Raw genomic sequence first — 17,527 nt, 5'->3', positions numbered from 1 at the left:
GCTCCTGTGATTCTCTCCCATATTGACTGATTTTCCAAAAAATATCTACATAAACTTGGATTTTATCATCAGAAATCGTACTGTATCCGAATCATATGTGGCAGTTTCAGAGATGCTAGGACTACACAATGACCATCTTTGCTTTAAGACATGGTACCACGGAAGAGGTGCAAGAAAGATGGCACGCTGAAATGGATATTTAAGAACCTCCAATCAGGACACATCTTTACAACCAAGGGCTGAAGTGAAATTGATAGAAGTGATTGAGAATGACAGCAACAATGACGCAACCTGAGTGAAATATATGGGAATTTAGGCCTAAAAGAATCCAAAGTGTATATCTTACGACATGAGATAAGAGAGTGACAACAAGATTGAGTTTTTACTATTAATACCTAGGACTAACACTCAGCAGTCCAGTATCTAGGAATTGTGACGCTAGTTGTTCAACATTCGAGCAAAACGCTTACACTAGTTGCAGTTTTGAGTTTTGAGCTGGCCTAGAAGTTTTTATGGTGTTTGTGATAGATAAATTCACGCAACTCTTCGTCATACAGATCATCCATTGGAAATATATATCATGTCTGTACTGACTCCAAGGAGAGGCAATAGAGAATTTTATACTTCCAGTGTCTGAACTGAGATGTTTGATAAACCAGACGCGAAATACGTCACATTTCGCAAAATCATCAAGATATCACATTCATCTCAATCTAAAACTATAAAGACAAGGCCTTAGCATTCCATAAGATTGGATACTGAAATCTCTCCACATAAATCCACTATCTGGGACAATTTAGAGGTTTACCCGCTTCATATAAACGTATCTAGTTTGAATTATCAAAGATATACTGGGATTTCCAGACTCTGAATCGAACATTTAAATAAAATAACAAATAGTGTGAAAAATTGACGACTTGATGAAATAAGGAAACATAAGTTTGACAGATGATAATGATAATCAATTGTGATAAGAAAATTATAATGGCAGCGAAATTTGAAAACAATAGAAGATGAACTTTCAACCATGGCCAAGCCTAATAAGTGACTGATAGTAGGTGTTAGCAGAGGAAATGTACAGATCAATCTATTTTGAGAGCGAAGCTAAGCGCAACGACAGATGGTGAGTCTTTCAATTATTTCAAATTTATGTTTCTATATATCTTCTTCCTCCTGACATCCCTAGTTTCGCTTCGTGGAAAGAAACTACATAGCAACTGAGGATAGCGGGGTAATACTTGCAAATAAGCGAGAGTCATTGTAATCTTACTTTGTGTCTTCAGCTCTAAGACATCTCAGTTCATGAAGGGTTCCAAATTTAGATTATAACTACATGTAGAATTTGGAAGTGAATTCTGTATATCTCGCTGGACTTCATTGACACTATGATCTAAAAGTATATTGATAATGAAACCCTTACAACAATGAGGAAAAACGATGATATGATTGAATAGCGAAATAAAATTTCATGCCGCAATGGTAAGACAATGAAGTGCTGAACCGTAAACCTCTAGCCATATTCTCATATAAATGGCCATATATTGAATTCTTCAACTTTCAGATTCATGACACGGCATCTCCTTTCGTCTCGGCTCCTGAAAAGTAGTGTTGTTTTTTTCCGGGTTTCCTTAATCTACCTAGCTAAGCCAGTCTTTTTGCTCAATTTATACCTTGCTCTTATTCTCTTCATATTTACCACATAAAGAGAATGACAAAATTCACTACAAGTGAAAAAGCGTAATGTTGTCTATCTAGCCGATCGGTCAGCAATTCTGGATTTACTACCTATATAATCTCTCAAATGCGAACTCTCTCAACCGGAAAGATCCAACAAACTCAGGGAGCACCGAGCAGATAAAGGTGAGTGCACTAGTTCTCAATTTGATGCATAATCTTCGGATCGATCTTTGTTTTGGTAGAAGTATATTCATGCAAGCGAAGTTGAGCTGATCGAGAAACGAGTTCAACTTCATTCCTGTTCAAGATAAAAATCGACAGATGTTTTCAGAAGTCTATGACAATGTTAAGTCGCCCTTTTGACAACAACAATAACGGAATGTATGTGAGAACTGCGGATTTCAACAAAGTTAATCCCCAGAGACCACATCAACCTGTAGTATGAAGAAGAGAACATTCAAAGACTGATCAGAACAATCACCTCGTCATCGATGAGATCCCTCCGAGACATCGTTATTTGGATTACACAAAGTCGGCATGAGAGAGACTTATATATCCCTCCCAGTCCTCGAAAACGTAAAAGCAAGATGTAGTGTACATCGCGTGGTATACACCTATATATAGCCACAAGCAAGGCTTACAGTATATCCCAACCCTCGCAGTACCAAAGCCATACTCTCTCTTCTTTATCGAGTTCCTACTCTACAACGCAAAACAACCATAGCTATCCTTCACAATAATCCTCCCGTCAATTCTGAAACAATCAAACAGTTACATTTCAAACTCTCATCATAGATACTAGACTGCTAGCCGACACCCCAGAGAAACTTCAACCTGCACTCACCTTAATATTTCCCAGTCCTTGCGGAACTCAATCTTTCATAATCAATAGCAAGACCCCCTCGATCCAAGCGAGATTTTATCAACGGCGACAACCATAAATATTACTATTATCAATAAACTCATCATTCCCACCATCACCGCAAGTTTCTCAACAATAAGAACTTTCCTCGTATCACCGGCAGCGATATTGATTTCCGGCATCCCAAGCATTTACCCCTGAAAATTGATCCGATGTACGTACGAAGCTTGATACCAACCACCAATTACTAACCGCAGAAGTCCAAATCGTCATTCCCATCACCAATCCCTACGCTTCTGCCATAATATACTTTCCTTGCACATGTGAAGAAAGAAAATGGCAATGAATCAAATTTATATCCTCCCGTCCCCCGCCTCCCCCCTTTTCCAATTTCTCTCGCAAGCAATTGATCCACTTCCCCAGGCCTTATTTCCATACTTACAATATAAGAACTGCTGGAATTTGTCATGTACAAATACAGAGGTATCTAAATACTCACATCGACCCTCCTTCTCCCATACTCCGAAGGAGGAAAAATAGCAAACAACCTACTCAAAAATATGTTCAAAAACTACACATCCAATACTCAAAGAACTTCAAAACTCTCACCATCCGAACGAATCCACCATGCAACACATTGATCACAATAATACCTACTCAATTCCTCACACAGGCACAAGAAACCCCCATTTCAAGGATACATGCTCGAGTATATAAGCACTCTTTCCAACACGACATCTATATCCATATCTCCACCTCAAGTCTTCCCTATCCTCTCCACATCTCCTCTCCCCTCTCCCCTCTCCCCTCTCCACCCCCAATCCTTCTATCCCGACCCCTACCATCAAAATATCAATACAACCACTAGCAACCACCACCAGCGCCACCCGCACCACTACCACCACCAGCACTAACAACAAAACCCAGACCCAGACCCAGACCCCTCCCTTCTCCCACAACCAAATCCATCAAAAGAACTATCCAAATACAAACAAAATAAATCAACAACCCCAAACCCAACCCTCAACCCTCAATCCTCAACCCTCAATCCTCAATTCTCAACCCTCAATTTTTAACCCTCAATTCTCAACTTTTAATCCTCAACCCTCAATCCTCAACTCTTAACCCTCAACCCTTAATCTAACCCTCAACCCTCAATCTAACCAATTATCATCATTAACCATCAATCATCAACCAACCACTCAGGAATCAAACCAGTTAGCAAAAATCCCAACCCAACATCTCAAGATCGTAAAGTAAAGTCAAACCAACAACTCAGAAACAATAGATAGATAGTTAGTTAGTAGTAATGAAGTAAACCCTACCCATCCATCCAAAAACTCAACACATTAATCACATAATGCGTGCAAAATTAGAAGGAAGACAAAAAGACAAAAAGAGAAAAAAAGAAAAAAAGAAAGAAAGACAAAAAAAAAAGACTTGAAATGAAACTACTCCATTTTTCAATCCTTCTTCTTCTACTACACTCCACTCCACTCCCCACTCCACGAATCAAACACATGACATACGAGTAAAGATCCATCTCTCAAGAACTTGAATCACCTTCTTCTAATCATTGATTTGAATTATCTCTCTCTCTCTCTCTCTCTCTCTCTCTCTCTCTCTCTTCTATCTAACCAGCTATGCGGGAATCTATTCTGTAAACATAGGTGATCCTCCTATCAAACACACACACACACACACACACACACACACACACACACACACACGCTTAAATATCATTCATCCTTTCTTCTAAACGAGATTTTCTCTCCCCTATCCATATCAAGCTAGCTCTACAACTTAGCCTTAGCAGGTTCCAACGTAGGCATCAAGAGATCTCTGATATCTCCCGCCGCCTCATTAAGGTAAAAGCTCATTCTTTCCGAACCTAGACCTTTAGATACGACGTTGAATTGAATACTATTTCGTCAGGTTAGCTCATATTCCTCTAGTATAGAATTTTCGAACAAAAAGAAGATGAAAAATTCGAGGAAACCCATACCTATTCTCATTAATCATATAAGCAATACCCCAACCATCATCTACCACCTGACTCCATCCATATCCATTAAAGTATTCCGAGCTCAATTGAGAACTCGAAATGAACCATTTGCTACTATATCCATAAGTAGGATCTTGATAGATAGCTGGAAGTTCCTCTCCTGGCTCCAACAATTTCTTTAATCCAAACAAGTGACGATCAACACCCTTTCCATCACTAGCAGCTGTGATATATTCCACATGCGAATTGATCGCAGCACGGAAAGCAGCAACAGCTTTAGAAGGCTCGACAGTGTGATCAGAGATAGCTTTACAGAAAGCAACGGAGTCATCGGAGACAGAACGACATGTTTCAGTGCGACCTTGTTGGAAACGACGAGTTGCTGCACTTTCGTATGTAGGTCTGTTCTTACCGTACATCTTGAAATAAGCGAGTTGGATAATCATTTGTACGTAGGCGTCAGGTGAACATTTGAATTTCTTAATGAGACCTTTGCCATAACCTTGGTAGGCTTGTACGCGGAGTTCATGGGCGGCAATGACTTCGTTGAAATCTTTGGTCGCACGCTCAATTTCTGATTGAACTTCCTTTGTGATATGGAATTTGAGAGGTGTAGGATCGGGGAGGTTAGAACGGACGGAGGGATTGGAGAAATCGAGTTTGTTGTTGAAAATGACTTCGTTTACATAGTCATTCAAACGATGGGTAGGTGTTCCATCCATCATGGAATGCTCGCCCATGAAACCGGATGTACCGTTATCGTTGATGATAAATTGGAGAGGTTTATCAAACCAACGGTTTGCGCCATCACCGTGCCAGTATTGATGCGCTCTTTCTTCGAGGGTGACTGGAGAAGCATTATCTAAGCAAACAACGAATGAAGCAGATTCAATGTCTTTGAGAATCTTAGCGTTTGAAGGATTTGCCTTGAGAAGAACTTCACGAGCATCAGTCCAGATATCGCGGTTCTCAGATGTAAGAATTCCGACTGCTGGTGTCTTCTCGGCTTTCTCATAAATGCGCTTGAATTGTTGTTCCAACTCAGAAGTGTTCAATTGATTTCCATCAACTTCATGCATAACCTTGAAGAATTGATTCTTTCGAATGACCAAAATATGTTTATTCTCTTCCGCAGCATATTTGACCGGGTGATCTGCTGGCTTCGAGGGAACTCTGCTGGCGTTGAACATCCATTGATAACTTTCCATAGAAATTGGGAGTTTCTTCATGTACTCTGGTTCCAAAGTTCCACTGTCTACTTGTTTCTTGAATTCCAAAACTGCAGTACTGATTGCGGCAGCTCTCTTTGATGGATCGCGCCGCCTTCTATCATCTCGGTGCGAATAAAAGTAGCTGACATATGGAACGACTGGATCTCTGTAGCTCAAATATGCTGCATCGTTCCACCATTCATATATCCAATTCTTGTGTTTAGGATCTTCTCGACGAGCAATTAACTTGGCTTGAAGTTTGCTACCAATTCCACCTGGCTTTATGAATTCTTGAACAGCTTTTGTGGTATTTTGTAATTCGGAGGAGGTAAGCAAGGGGTGAACCGATTTAAGGTATCGAACAGCTGTTTCTTCTAAAGTAGGAACTGGAAGCTTTGGGAGCGATTCCTCAAATCGCAGCATAGGACCTTTAGTTGAGTCCTCCTTATAACCTGTCATCCAAAATCATCAGCCATCAACTCCTTGGTAGCGGGGCGCAAGGGGAATATATTCGTACCTGCTGGAAGAGAGCTATTGCTCCGCGAATTTGCTGGTGCCATACCTAGAGTCTGCAAATTCTCGTTAGCTCTCAATCCCTCACAAAAGGTCATGTAAACTTACTCTTGAAACTCTTGCAGACGTAAAACTATTTCTGAGCACCGGAGACTGTGTACGACCTTTTGCCAACAACTTCAACATACCAACGACGTTTCTGTGAAACGGGGGAAGAGCAGAGAGATTTATTGTAGATGGAAATTTAAGAGAGATTCTGCTTGGGAAAAGTAGCAGGGAACTGGTAGATTATGGCTTCTTTTAGATAGAGTTCTGGTTAGTTGCTAATTACATATTCGTACATAAACAAGTACATTTGGCCTTGGGGCTCGGGATCAATGAAACATGAAGCGAGTACCGAGGCAAAAAAAATGAAGCTAAAACCCCCACAATGTTACAACCTCGACCACTTCGCGCCGTTCCTATACTTCGTATCCAAGAATGCCGCAAACACCCCACAATATATCTGGAAATCCCCTCGGTCGCATTGAACATTTTCATTGTGGGTGGATAAATTTCGGTCAATTTCTCAGCCAAAGTGATGAGGGAGTCCATTGTCGGAATGAATCATGAGAAATTTGCATAATTATCCGTCTTCCACCATCCGACTATACATCTTTCGAAAGGGGGCGATGTACTTTCTGTATATACGAGTACATCCTCGGTCGTCCGGAAAGGAACGTTGGAAATATCAAAAGTATCATTTGACCCCCTCAAAGGAAAACAGACGTTTTTGTTCAGGAAATGCTGCGCCTATCATCGGATATATCATAATTAGGAACGACGGTTGACATGTGATCTGTCTCAAATCCATCTTGTCAGCACCGTCGTTGCTCGGCTATCCAAAGCTCCGAGGATAATATTACCGACTTTTCAGTGACCTCTTTCATCATGAAGACTCAGTCATCTCTCTCTCTCTATTTTGAAGGGAGATGTCTGTACTGAACGCGTCGGTTTTATGAATGGGGGCAAGCCCCCAAACCCCCTTAGCTCGCTGCGCTCGGAATTTCCATATTATGATAATCTGGGTATGTGATGTTACGAATCATAGAAAGACCAACATAGATGTCTCTTTTGTCGTAGAATTCTACCTTCCTCCGATCATCCAGTAATCTTCTAGATTCTTAAAGCTCATGATCCGTTACACACAAGCTTTGAGGTTATGTGAAGATATGTCCTTTCAATTTAGTCTGCCTCCACGGCAGTGGCCCTCGGAGAGCCAGCGGAGCGTCATTCCAATGTTTTTCGTAAAAAGATCAGTATAATGAAGTATAGTGATCAAAGATCTGCTACGGCTTCCGCTTCCCCTATGCAGCACCCTTAATTCCCCCAGAGACCTAGCGGAGCCTCATTTGAACAGTTATAGTAGTATGAAATAGTATCAGTTTGGAGTATCAGTTTGGAGTATCAGTGACAGTCTGAGATTATGATTTGAGAATTTATTTTTATTGAGTAACCCATTTTCATGCATGTACCGATCTCATCTCCTCTACGCTTTCGGGTGTATAATACAGAATCTTCATACATGTCACATCATTCGTTGACTACTAGGTATTTCCAACCCTCCCTCACCACCTCCTCCTACTTTTACTATTCCTTCTTCCACTATCTCCTCCTCAGATACCAATTATGTGCCAACTGCAACAATTCCATAGAAAATGGACTAGGCACTTCACTCAACCCTGGTCTCGCTACTGGATGTCTGAGATAAACCGCACTGCAAATCTTCTGGTTGACCTCGAGATACCTAGGAATAAATGCAAAAGCACTCATGTAAGGTCTTGGTTGCCAAGGAGTCATATATGGTTTCGATTCATCAATTGGATTTTCCCTCGCACGTTGGATCGCCAATTTTAATTTTTCTTGGTAATCGGGTGTATCTTCTGCGTTGATTACTGCGGGGGCTTCTGAAGCAATTGTTTCCAAATCTTCGGATTTGGCGAGTTTGGTGGTGTAGGAGTTTAGCATGGAGGTTAAGTCTGCAACGGATTTGCGGTTTAGTTGGGAGAGGATGGCTCTAATTTCGCGCTTGAGTTTGCGGAGAGCGATCTTGCGTTTGCCGGATGGGGCGTTTTTGCTATCGGTTAAAAGAACATCGGCGTGTTCTTGAAGGGTACGGAATTCCATGCGAAGGTTTTCCTTTTGCTCTTTTTCTTTGGATTCAGGAGTTTCTGTGGGAGTTGCGACTTCACCACCTTCGGTCGCGGCTTTTGCAGCTGCATCTTTTTCTCTTTTGGCGGCAGCATTTTTTGCTTTTTGATCATTCATTGCGCGAAGAGATCTTCTGAGTCCTCGACCACTTTTGATTTGGTCTGCGGTTTTGGGGGCGCCGGTTGCGAAGAGAACTCTCTCAACATCCACTTGAAACATATCACCTGGATTTAAAAGATATCCTGGATATGGCATCTAATTTTGTGTAAGTAAATAGTGGATTCTAGCCCCAGATATCATCGAATCCCTACCTTCTTTCCATTGACCTTAACCTTTCCGTGAACGACGAATTGCCGGGCTTGTCTTGTACTGCTTGCGAATAGCGCTCTGAATATAGCTGTGTCCAATCGTCTTTCGATAGGTGCGTAAACCATGGACATGTAAGGTATTTGATTCTTGTTGAACTGTGGACGAGAAGAACTGTCTAGCTGTTCCACCCCGGATCCTCGTCCAGCAGCCAACTCTGAACCATCATGTTCAGCTAAATATCTATGATCCATAGGGATGACAGCTTTTGCTCTCGGCCTGAACATTCTCGACCATTGCCCCTCTCGAATCTGCTCTCCATGATATGCTCGACTTATCGACTTCGCTTTCCATTTTTGTTGAAAGAATGTGACACCTTCCGGCCTAGGCTTATATCTTGAGAGATTGTATAAATTGATTTTGTTCCATGTTTGGCGGATTTTCTGAGGGAGGTATAAAATGATTAGCCCACTATGTCCCTTGATCATGTAGAGTGCATTGTAGGGCGGGGAATGACAATTTTCATGAAGCAGAATTCTCACATACCACTTTCTTCAACTGATGAAATCTTTCCCTCATGATTAATTGTATATGAGGTGGTCGTCGCTCAATATAATAAGCTTGAATATAGAGTCAATTTCACGACGATGATGTTGAAATTCATTAATCCTCGAAATAAAAAAGTACGCTAATGACACTAGCGTGTGACCTTTTTAGTTTTCCACCGGCAAAAAAAATTGACCATACAAATTAATTTTCTATCATTGTAGCTTCTTCCAAAACCTTTCAAGCTCTTGAATAAAATCCAATCCAACTCTTTCTTTCGCATTGGAAATTTGGAAATCCTACAACAATTTCTATACAACGCATTTTACAAACTTTTACTTAGCATTCATATCTTTGATCGATCTCCAGTGAGCTTTATCAATTCACTTGATAACATCTCTCAAAAGATTGTCTGCCTCTTCAAGGGTCGCGCATCACTTTTTTTTATCTGACTCTTCACCCCGCCTTGTTCGCCTTATCGAGTCACTAAAGACGGATTTTATCTATCTAGATAATAAAATAACAATCTACCGTATGTCTCAATTGATAAATCATTGTCGCAATTACTCATTCGGTTTTTCTAGCTACCTTCACATACTAAAATACATTAGTTGCACAACTTTTCGCAAACGATCATGTCTGATATCAACATGGAAGGCCAAGAGCCAGTCGCAGCAGCTCCAGCTACTACCAACGAGCAAGTAAAGATCGAATCAGAAACTGCTGCAGCAGCACCAATTGAGCCAGAAATCAAGGACGAGAAGATGGAAGATGCTGAGGTTACAACTGAAACCAAGGAAGAGAAAGTAGAGACTACCAATGGCGATGTCAAGAAGGAGGAGGAAGATGAGAAGAAGGACAAGAAGTCCAACTATGACGAGCCAAGATTTTACGACAATGGAGTTTTGAAGACAAATGCCAATGAGGTTCACGGTCAGAACAACAGCAAATATGACGCTTCAGTTCTCCCTGCATCTAATGACATGGGATTAATTCGCCGACAAGTAAGATGATTGCTTTGATGTCGGGAGATTTTTACTAATTACTTTTGTGCGAAGGTCGAATTCTACTTCGGTGACTCCAATTTACCAACTGATCAATTCTTAATGAAGACCACTGGAGGTGCAGAGAATAAGCCAGTCCCGATCGCAACTATCCACTCATTCAAGCGCATGCAGCGATTCCAGCCATACTCCTTGGTCGTCGAAGCACTCAAGCAAAGCAATTTCCTTGCAGTCGAAGGAGAAGAAGGAAAGGAGACTGTCAAGCGCGTAAAGGCTTTCGATCCATCTGCCAAATCTCCAAAACGTGAGGCACGATCAGTTTACATCAAGGGTTTCGGTGATGAGGAACCAAGTTCTCAATTCGATATCGAAGCTTTCGTTGCTCCATACGGTGAGGTCAACTCTGTCCGTCTTCGTCGTACCGAAGAAAAGCTTTTCAAGGGATCTGTCTTTGTTGAATTTGCGGATGAAGAGACTGCTCAAAAATTCCTTGCTCTTGACCCAAAGCCACAATGGAAGGGAAAGCATGTTTTGGAAATCAAATCCAAAACTCAATATATGGAAGAAAAGAATGAAGAAATCAGAAATGGCACTTTAGTCCCAGGTCAACACAGAGGTCGTGGAGGACGTGGAAACTTCAGAGGCCGTGGTCGCGGTGGAAATTTTGTCAAGAAAGAGCGCAATGAGGAAGGCGATGGAGACCGTGATCCAAATGACTGGAAGAAGAGACGTGAAAGCGACAGAGAGAACGGATTCCGAGGTGGTCGTGGAGGTGGACGCGGTGATCGTAACCGTGGTGGCCGTGGTGGAAGAGGAAATGGCAATGATAGAAAGGGTGGTCGCAATGATCGTGGGCCACGAAACAATGATCGCAACAAGGAGAAGAACGGGTATGCTTTTCATCTTTCTATTTCATATCATATACTAACGTACAAATAGTGATGACAAGGAAGTCAAGACCGAAGCATCTGCTACAGAAACCGCTGCCGCACCTCCAACAAACGATAAAAAGAGAGCCAGAGAAGATGATGGAGGAGCCGATGAACATCAAAATAAGAAAGAGAAGACTGCAGCTGCAGCTGAGGTCCCAGCCACAGCTTAAATAATATCCGGTCCAGTTTTACATTGATCTCTGCGTTTCCCGTCTCAAAACGATACGGTTATTCAAGGGCGTTTACGAGTTTATTGTTTTTATTCTTTTTCGGTGGGAGGGACATCTATGCAATAGTGCATTTGTACAATGGATTTCACGGCATGGTCATTGCATATTGGTACATGAGTGGTAAAAAATTTGAGCCCTGATTTACAAAAATGGGGATGCCATTTACTTCATTTTGAAGAATGACGCGTGTATGGATGGAATAGTGCGCAAGCAATGAGGGAAGAAACCCAAAATTGATAGGCAAAGGGGTTTAGCGATTACAGCTGAGAGTTTGTAAGCCTTTTCATTTCGCTAAAGGCAAATGATAAAGGAGAACAGAATTTACAATATAAAATTTACATTCGAAAGATTAATCAAGCTGTCATAATTGAACGGAATGCATGGTAGGCTCCCTCTGTTTACTTATGGAAGCGTAACTGGCTGTACTTCAGTTTCACGCGTTCCTTTCTACACTATCCAATGGTACCTGTGAACCTCATCCTTTGATCTAAATCCACATATTCCCCCAGACCATCTCTCATTTCTAGAGATACTTTGATCCCCTACTATCTTTCCTTGCTCTTCCCTCCCAATCACTATACTATTATATTACACAAACAAATCTATCATTTCCTAACCTTATAACCTCTCTTTCTTGCCTCCACCAGCTCCCACCTGACCCAAAAAGCAAAGAGCAAAATGCAAAAAGTCAAGTTCAACAAGATATCTACTTCTACTTTCCTATTTAATCACTGTATATACCTATATACTGTATTGATTTCTGCAACTTGCTTTTTGAGGAGGGGGAGGGGGGGTTAGTTGTGGATGGTGGATGTGGATGGTGGTTGTGGACGGTGGATGTGGATGGTGGATGTAATTGTGATGATTTCTCTCCAGAGTCGAAATGGATGGGAAGATTAATCATTCTCTTGTAGTTTGTTTCTATATTTATCTACGTTTATATATGTTTATCTATGTAAGATACCCTATGTATTAAGATTTATTTAGGAGATAGAGATAGTGAGGTAATGTGGAGAATGAATAGGATAGAGGATGAATAGGATCGGAGGGTATAGTGTATGTGTGGTTTTGTTTTGTTTGGTTTTGTTTTGAGGTGGGATGGGATGGGATAGCTGGGTAGGTGGTGGGTAGATTATGGAGATGGGGTGGTGTTGATATCTGTGATGGGAAGGGGGAGAGAACGAAAGGAAGTAAAAGGGGAAGTGTTAAGGTAGACGGTCCATCGTGCCATTTACTTCCTGACGTAGTATTTATAGATCATTATCCGAGCAGAGGGAAACTTATGATTGAGAAACTTTCAGAGAGACAGGACCTTTTGTGAATTGGAAGAGGGAAAGTGTATGAGGTATGATGAAAGTTTGAGGGATTATTAATTCTTCTTTCCGTTTGTATTCGTGAAGGAATAACTGATATATTGCGTAGAGACATTGTTTATTCGTACATCATGAGTATTCGTCAAGTGAGCTGAAAATGATTTTTGATCTTTTTTCTTTCTTTTGCTGCTGATTTACTCTATAGGTATCAACACGTCCACTTGGTTTCCTTCTCAAATCTTTTGGCTTTTATTTTGTAGTCCCGCCATCCAAATGCATTTGTAAACCATCACCTACCCCTCTTCCCCCGCCCAGTATGCAACTGCATAGTAATATACAATAGATCATATTATTGATCATATCCCCTCATTTATATCAATATGAAGATGAGAAATGTAAGAATTTCCTCTCTGCTTTCTTCCGTTCCATGCATGTGCTCATTTCATCGACACACGTCGTATACACATCCACATCATACAATTGAAGCTCTTAAGCAATAATTTCTCCTATATCCACATGCACTGGTTCCCAACTCTTCACTCCCTCTTTCCCTCCACTTGGAATTTCCATTTCACTCGGCAACGACCTACGGCCTGGGCTATAGAGATACCAAGCCTTTAATCCCGCAACACTAGCTCTAATTCTCGCCTCATTTAAACTTGCACCTGGTGCCTCACCCAACTTTTCTCTTCCGCTATAAATTCCTACTACGAAGACTGGACTTCGAGAGTGTCGACCTGTTTCACTCAGAATTCTAGCAACTGGTGCTTCGAAATCCTCGCGTGCGCATAGACGGGTGAGATCGCGGACTGGCTGGGAAAATTGGAATAATTTGTCGAGATCCAGGTGACGGGATAAGATATGTTGTTCGATGAATGTTTTTGCTGCTGCGCGACCTGCATGGAGATAGACTGCACCAATGAGTGCTTTAACGAAAGAGGCGTAGGCATTATTCATTGGTTGAGGATTGGTGACTTGATTCGATTTCCTGACCGTGTCTCCAAATTCATCATCGTAGACAACTCTGGATGCCATTCCTCTTCTAAAATAAGGCGCCTCTTTTCTGGTAGTTTTCCCTGTAGAACCGGCCTCTCCATTGGGCGACAAATGTTTGTATTGAAGTAATCCAACATCGACTTCTTGTCCAGGAGCAAAAGCAGGTTGAACACCCCAATCTCTTCCAACCAGATGTAAAGTATCAGGGCCACTATATGCCAAAACACTTGCGTAGAAAACGGCCAATGGTAAACGTGGATATGTACAAATAAGATATTCGGAGACGTGGTAATTTAGGAGGTCGCCTCCAATACGAGAGAGTCCTGCATTATTGAAAGCTGGGTTGTTGTTTGCGGAGGGGGTAATGAGGGTTCGAGCGAGTGTTTGGAGGGGTAGTTTGGAGGGGAGAGAAAGACGGGCGTGGAGAGCTGCTACTTTCGCGGAGGGTTTTTTGGGGGAGGGTTGCTGGATTGGTGGTTCGAGGGATTGTTCGCCATCTTCAAAAACGATTTCTTCTGATTTGGGAGCAAGTGTAGATGTTGAATTCATACGGACATATGCAGGTATCGAAGTCGTCCTTGGGAGAAGATTTTGTGCTAGAGCATGCCGCCTCGGACAAGTAGAAACTGATCTAGTATTTTGAGAAAGCAATTGGCTGCTCCATCTTTCCAAATGTAACCTCTTCATCATTTCTCCTATATTCCCCTTTCCAACACTTCCAATTCGAGTGTAGGAATTATGATCGAGTAATTGTGGCGGATAGAAATTGGACCGGCGATTTCGATAACAAATTCCAAAATTTCTCGCCCAAGCTCGTGTGTGATGCTATATTAATTGCACTAGTACCTTTGCGGTTAGTGGGGACTGGATATCTGAGGAACGAGGAACGACATCGTCAAAATTGACCAGAATCAAATACCTTAAGAAATCCCTCGCACATTTCGCAATTGATTAAAAATGGTGTGTTCCTTCTTCCCCTCTACACGCAAGTATGTCTACCAGGAAATACTAACAAATATCCCAGGGCGGCGGCGGCAAAATTCCGTAAGTTCTTCAGTTCCACCAAACTTCAACCGACCTTCAAATTAGCAAGTCCGCCCAAGCACATTATCTGACAACATGACGTTAGATATCCCAAACATGTCTGGTCTCCAGCTGGAGGTTGGTACTCGCAACCTGGTAACTGGAAAGCGAATACTGCGATCATGGCAACTGTCATTGTCGGGATTACTGCCGGAATGTGGAAATTGAGTGCGGAGAGAGAGTATAGGACGAAGTTCCCGGAGGAGGGAAGGTTTTTCCCAAGTCGATAGTGAGTTTGGTTTATATTTTCTATTACAAACGGGAGTATGGAGAATACTGGGGAACGCCGGAGGAATCAAGGACGGGGCTCAGGGCTGCAAGATATTGGAAGACTGGCAGTGACTGACAAGATTATAGCTGGAGTAAACAAATCAAGGAGCACGAGGCACAGAAGAACAAGAGCATTACCGATCGTGTGGTAGAGAAGGTCACTGGAAACTAAATTCGAGAATGAGGAAAGAATTGTACATATTTGGGTCGTCATACAATGAATAGGCAACTTCGAGAACAATGATTGCACTCCTTATCACATTGGAGTTTGATGTGTTCTATGACATGACATTTTGGGAAGATTCGGAAAGGAAAGGGAAAGCTACCTTGTCAGATCGAACGGCAACTAGTCTGTGTTATTGGTTTGATATTGTCTATGATTGTACGAATGCTTCTATTTTGAAGAATGGTTACTGCGGTTAGTACTCGAGGTAGGACATATTTGAGGATAGTATCTTTTCGCACCGAAATGCCCTCTGCAATCGTGTAGCGCAGCTTATTCATAGAATAGTTCAATCAGTTCACGCTGCTATTTTACAACTCACACCATGGTTTACTCCTCATTTTCAATGCGTGTTCATTCTTTTTCCACTTCCTGGGTCGAGATTATCCAATCGTTTGTTATGTGTTGATTTTTCACTCAAGCTCTACTTCTATGGAAGTGTATGGTGATCAGTCCAGTCATATCCTAGGCTATTATTTGGAAGTGAGTTAGTTGTACAGTGAGAGTTCATTGTATCAACACAGTTCACACAATCGCATTTCAATGTTTGAAGACAGATTTTCCATGAAGGATTACAATCAAATTGTCTGTATGCTCTTCAATATAATGTGTGTTAAAGTGTTCTTCGGTGATATCTATTATCTTAGTTCTTAGCTTGAGATATTCATCACTAATCTCGGGGGTCTCTCAAGTTATTGAGTTATTGAATTTGTGATACAGAGGATCGCATTGTGATGGTTGGTCAATGGAGATGCTCTATTCGTGAAGTCCTAGCTAACGACTGGAGCCGAGTGCTTCTAATCTAAACCTCGCTTCTTCGAGACCTCATTGAAAAATTCCGTTCCTAACTGTTAAGTACCATCGAAATTTATCCACAGACCTGTATATGTGCTCATTGGTACATCTATCACTTTAGATAATCCGAATCTCGCGTGTGCTGATTCTATATCGCCGCCTTAAAGCACAAGTCAGTCATTCTCTGTGACTAACGCGATTACCTCCAAGTCTATTACTCATCCTTATCCTTATAAAGCAGTCATAAAGACTACATTATCATCACTCACAAACAAACAGTCACACCCACACACACACACATAAAAACCAGCAATGCAAAATCAAATAAACCACAGGATATTTCTATTATCAGCTGATAAAAGTGCATCTACCGCAGTTTCAAAATCACGCTTCCTCCATTTCCTCTCTTCCCGTTCCCTTGCATTCCAACTTCCATTAATCTCAATAACCCCGAGGAAAGTTCTTCAAAATCCAATAACCCATACCACCATACCACCATACCACCAAATCATCAAATCACCAAACCATCTCAAACCCCTCTATCCCCCCTAATCCAAAAATGGCCTAAGATTATATTTGTGCATAGCAGCTTCCGCTCCATCCCAATCAGTGGCTACCTGCAAACCCAGAGTATCCTTCAAAACCTTGCGTACCCGTATCTTAAGACGCTCTTCTTGTTCTTCGAACCAGTCTGCAGTCAGGATTTGCATTAAAGTTTCATAGATGATGAGAAATGGTGGGCTGATTTCAGGTCTACATTCGTCAATTTTGCGAAATTTCGCGGTGACCAAGGCTGAACGTGCGACTTCTGATTCGAATATTCTGATCTTATCTTCGAACGCTTCGGAAAAGTTTTTGGGGGGAGAGGTGGAGGCGGAGGGAGTAGAGGTAGAGGGGGTGGAAGTGGAGGAGGAGGAGTGGGCTCGTTGGTTTTTATGGGACATGATGCTTGAAGGTGTGAGGTTCGATGTATTTTAGTATGTTGAGTATTGATGTGTTGAGTTTTGATAGGTATCTTAAGTATTGTTATGTTGGCGTATCGGTGTACAAATCAAAAAGAAAAAAGAAAAAAAAGAGCGAATCCACGAGACTAAGTAAATCCGGCTCGCCTACAAGAAACAAAACATTCATCGAGGAAATCTCGATCTGGAGTCACATCTCCATATGAGTCTTGACGATATCACTAGTCATTCCATTCGCTGGGTGAGTTTCAACGACCACGTGATATTTGTCATTTGAATAGAATGCGTGCTTTGCATACAGAGTCTGGAACTTATGATTGTAATCTCTATAGAAGGTATTAAATACACACAGCGTCTGAAACTCATAAGCAAAGGAGCGCACTCGGAAGCGAGAGAGCTCAATCCGCGC

General features: G+C 41.7%; 6 protein-coding genes across 6 annotated transcripts; 2 read left to right on the top strand and 4 right to left on the bottom strand.

Moving 5' to 3' along the window:
• Positions 1-4,335: 4,335 nt before the first annotated feature.
• EAE98_010714 (uncharacterized protein) lies at positions 4,336-6,454 on the bottom strand (the record flags this gene model as incomplete). The annotated part of the gene is made up of 4 exons (XM_038958335.1): positions 4,336-4,462; positions 4,545-6,207; positions 6,273-6,324; positions 6,377-6,454. The coding sequence occupies 4 exons, from the start codon at positions 6,452-6,454 to the stop codon at positions 4,336-4,338; spliced, it is 1,920 nt and encodes a 639-aa protein (XP_038805341.1).
• A 1,458-nt stretch (positions 6,455-7,912) lies between these two features.
• On the bottom strand, positions 7,913-9,343 carry EAE98_010713 (uncharacterized protein; the record flags this gene model as incomplete). Its single annotated transcript, XM_038958334.1, has 3 exons — positions 7,913-8,713; positions 8,770-9,207; positions 9,311-9,343. 3 exons carry the CDS (start codon positions 9,341-9,343, stop codon positions 7,913-7,915), a joined length of 1,272 nt encoding a protein of 423 aa, XP_038805340.1.
• A 602-nt stretch (positions 9,344-9,945) lies between these two features.
• Positions 9,946-11,416, top strand: EAE98_010712 (uncharacterized protein; the record flags this gene model as incomplete). The annotated part of the gene is made up of 3 exons (XM_038958333.1): positions 9,946-10,314; positions 10,369-11,204; positions 11,254-11,416. 3 exons carry the CDS (start codon positions 9,946-9,948, stop codon positions 11,414-11,416), a joined length of 1,368 nt encoding a protein of 455 aa, XP_038805339.1.
• A 1,862-nt stretch (positions 11,417-13,278) lies between these two features.
• Positions 13,279-14,475, bottom strand: EAE98_010711 (uncharacterized protein; the record flags this gene model as incomplete). The annotated part of the gene is made up of 1 exon (XM_038958332.1): positions 13,279-14,475. The coding sequence occupies one exon, from the start codon at positions 14,473-14,475 to the stop codon at positions 13,279-13,281; it is 1,197 nt and encodes a 398-aa protein (XP_038805338.1).
• Positions 14,476-14,636: 161 nt separating this feature from the next.
• Positions 14,637-15,694, top strand: EAE98_010710 (uncharacterized protein). The gene is made up of 4 exons (XM_038958331.1): positions 14,637-14,745; positions 14,810-14,829; positions 14,915-15,097; positions 15,226-15,694. Exons 1-4 carry the CDS (start codon positions 14,743-14,745, stop codon positions 15,308-15,310), a joined length of 291 nt encoding a protein of 96 aa, XP_038805337.1. The 5' UTR covers positions 14,637-14,742; the 3' UTR covers positions 15,311-15,694.
• A 1,010-nt stretch (positions 15,695-16,704) lies between these two features.
• On the bottom strand, positions 16,705-17,100 carry EAE98_010709 (uncharacterized protein; the record flags this gene model as incomplete). Its single annotated transcript, XM_038958330.1, has 1 exon — positions 16,705-17,100. One exon carries the CDS (start codon positions 17,098-17,100, stop codon positions 16,705-16,707), a length of 396 nt encoding a protein of 131 aa, XP_038805336.1.
• Between the last annotated feature and the right edge of the window lie 427 nt (positions 17,101-17,527).

The sequence above is a fragment of the Botrytis deweyae genome, assembly GCF_014898535.1.
Source record: "Botrytis deweyae strain B1 chromosome Unknown BDEW_039, whole genome shotgun sequence".
Taxonomy (NCBI): domain Eukaryota; kingdom Fungi; phylum Ascomycota; class Leotiomycetes; order Helotiales; family Sclerotiniaceae; genus Botrytis; species Botrytis deweyae.
The sequence above is the reverse complement of the archived record's forward strand: the minus strand, read 5'-3'. Positions and strand labels throughout refer to the sequence as shown.

What these genes read in the sequence shown, in the direction of transcription:
- EAE98_010710 (XM_038958331.1), top strand. An exon ending in GGCGGCGGCGGCAAAATTCC is followed by an intron (nt 14,830 to 14,914) that starts GTAAGTTCTTCA and finishes ACATGACGTTAG; the next exon opens with ATATCCCAAACATGTCTGGT. An exon ending in AGGTTTTTCCCAAGTCGATA is followed by an intron (nt 15,098 to 15,225) that starts GTGAGTTTGGTT and finishes ACAAGATTATAG; the next exon opens with CTGGAGTAAACAAATCAAGG.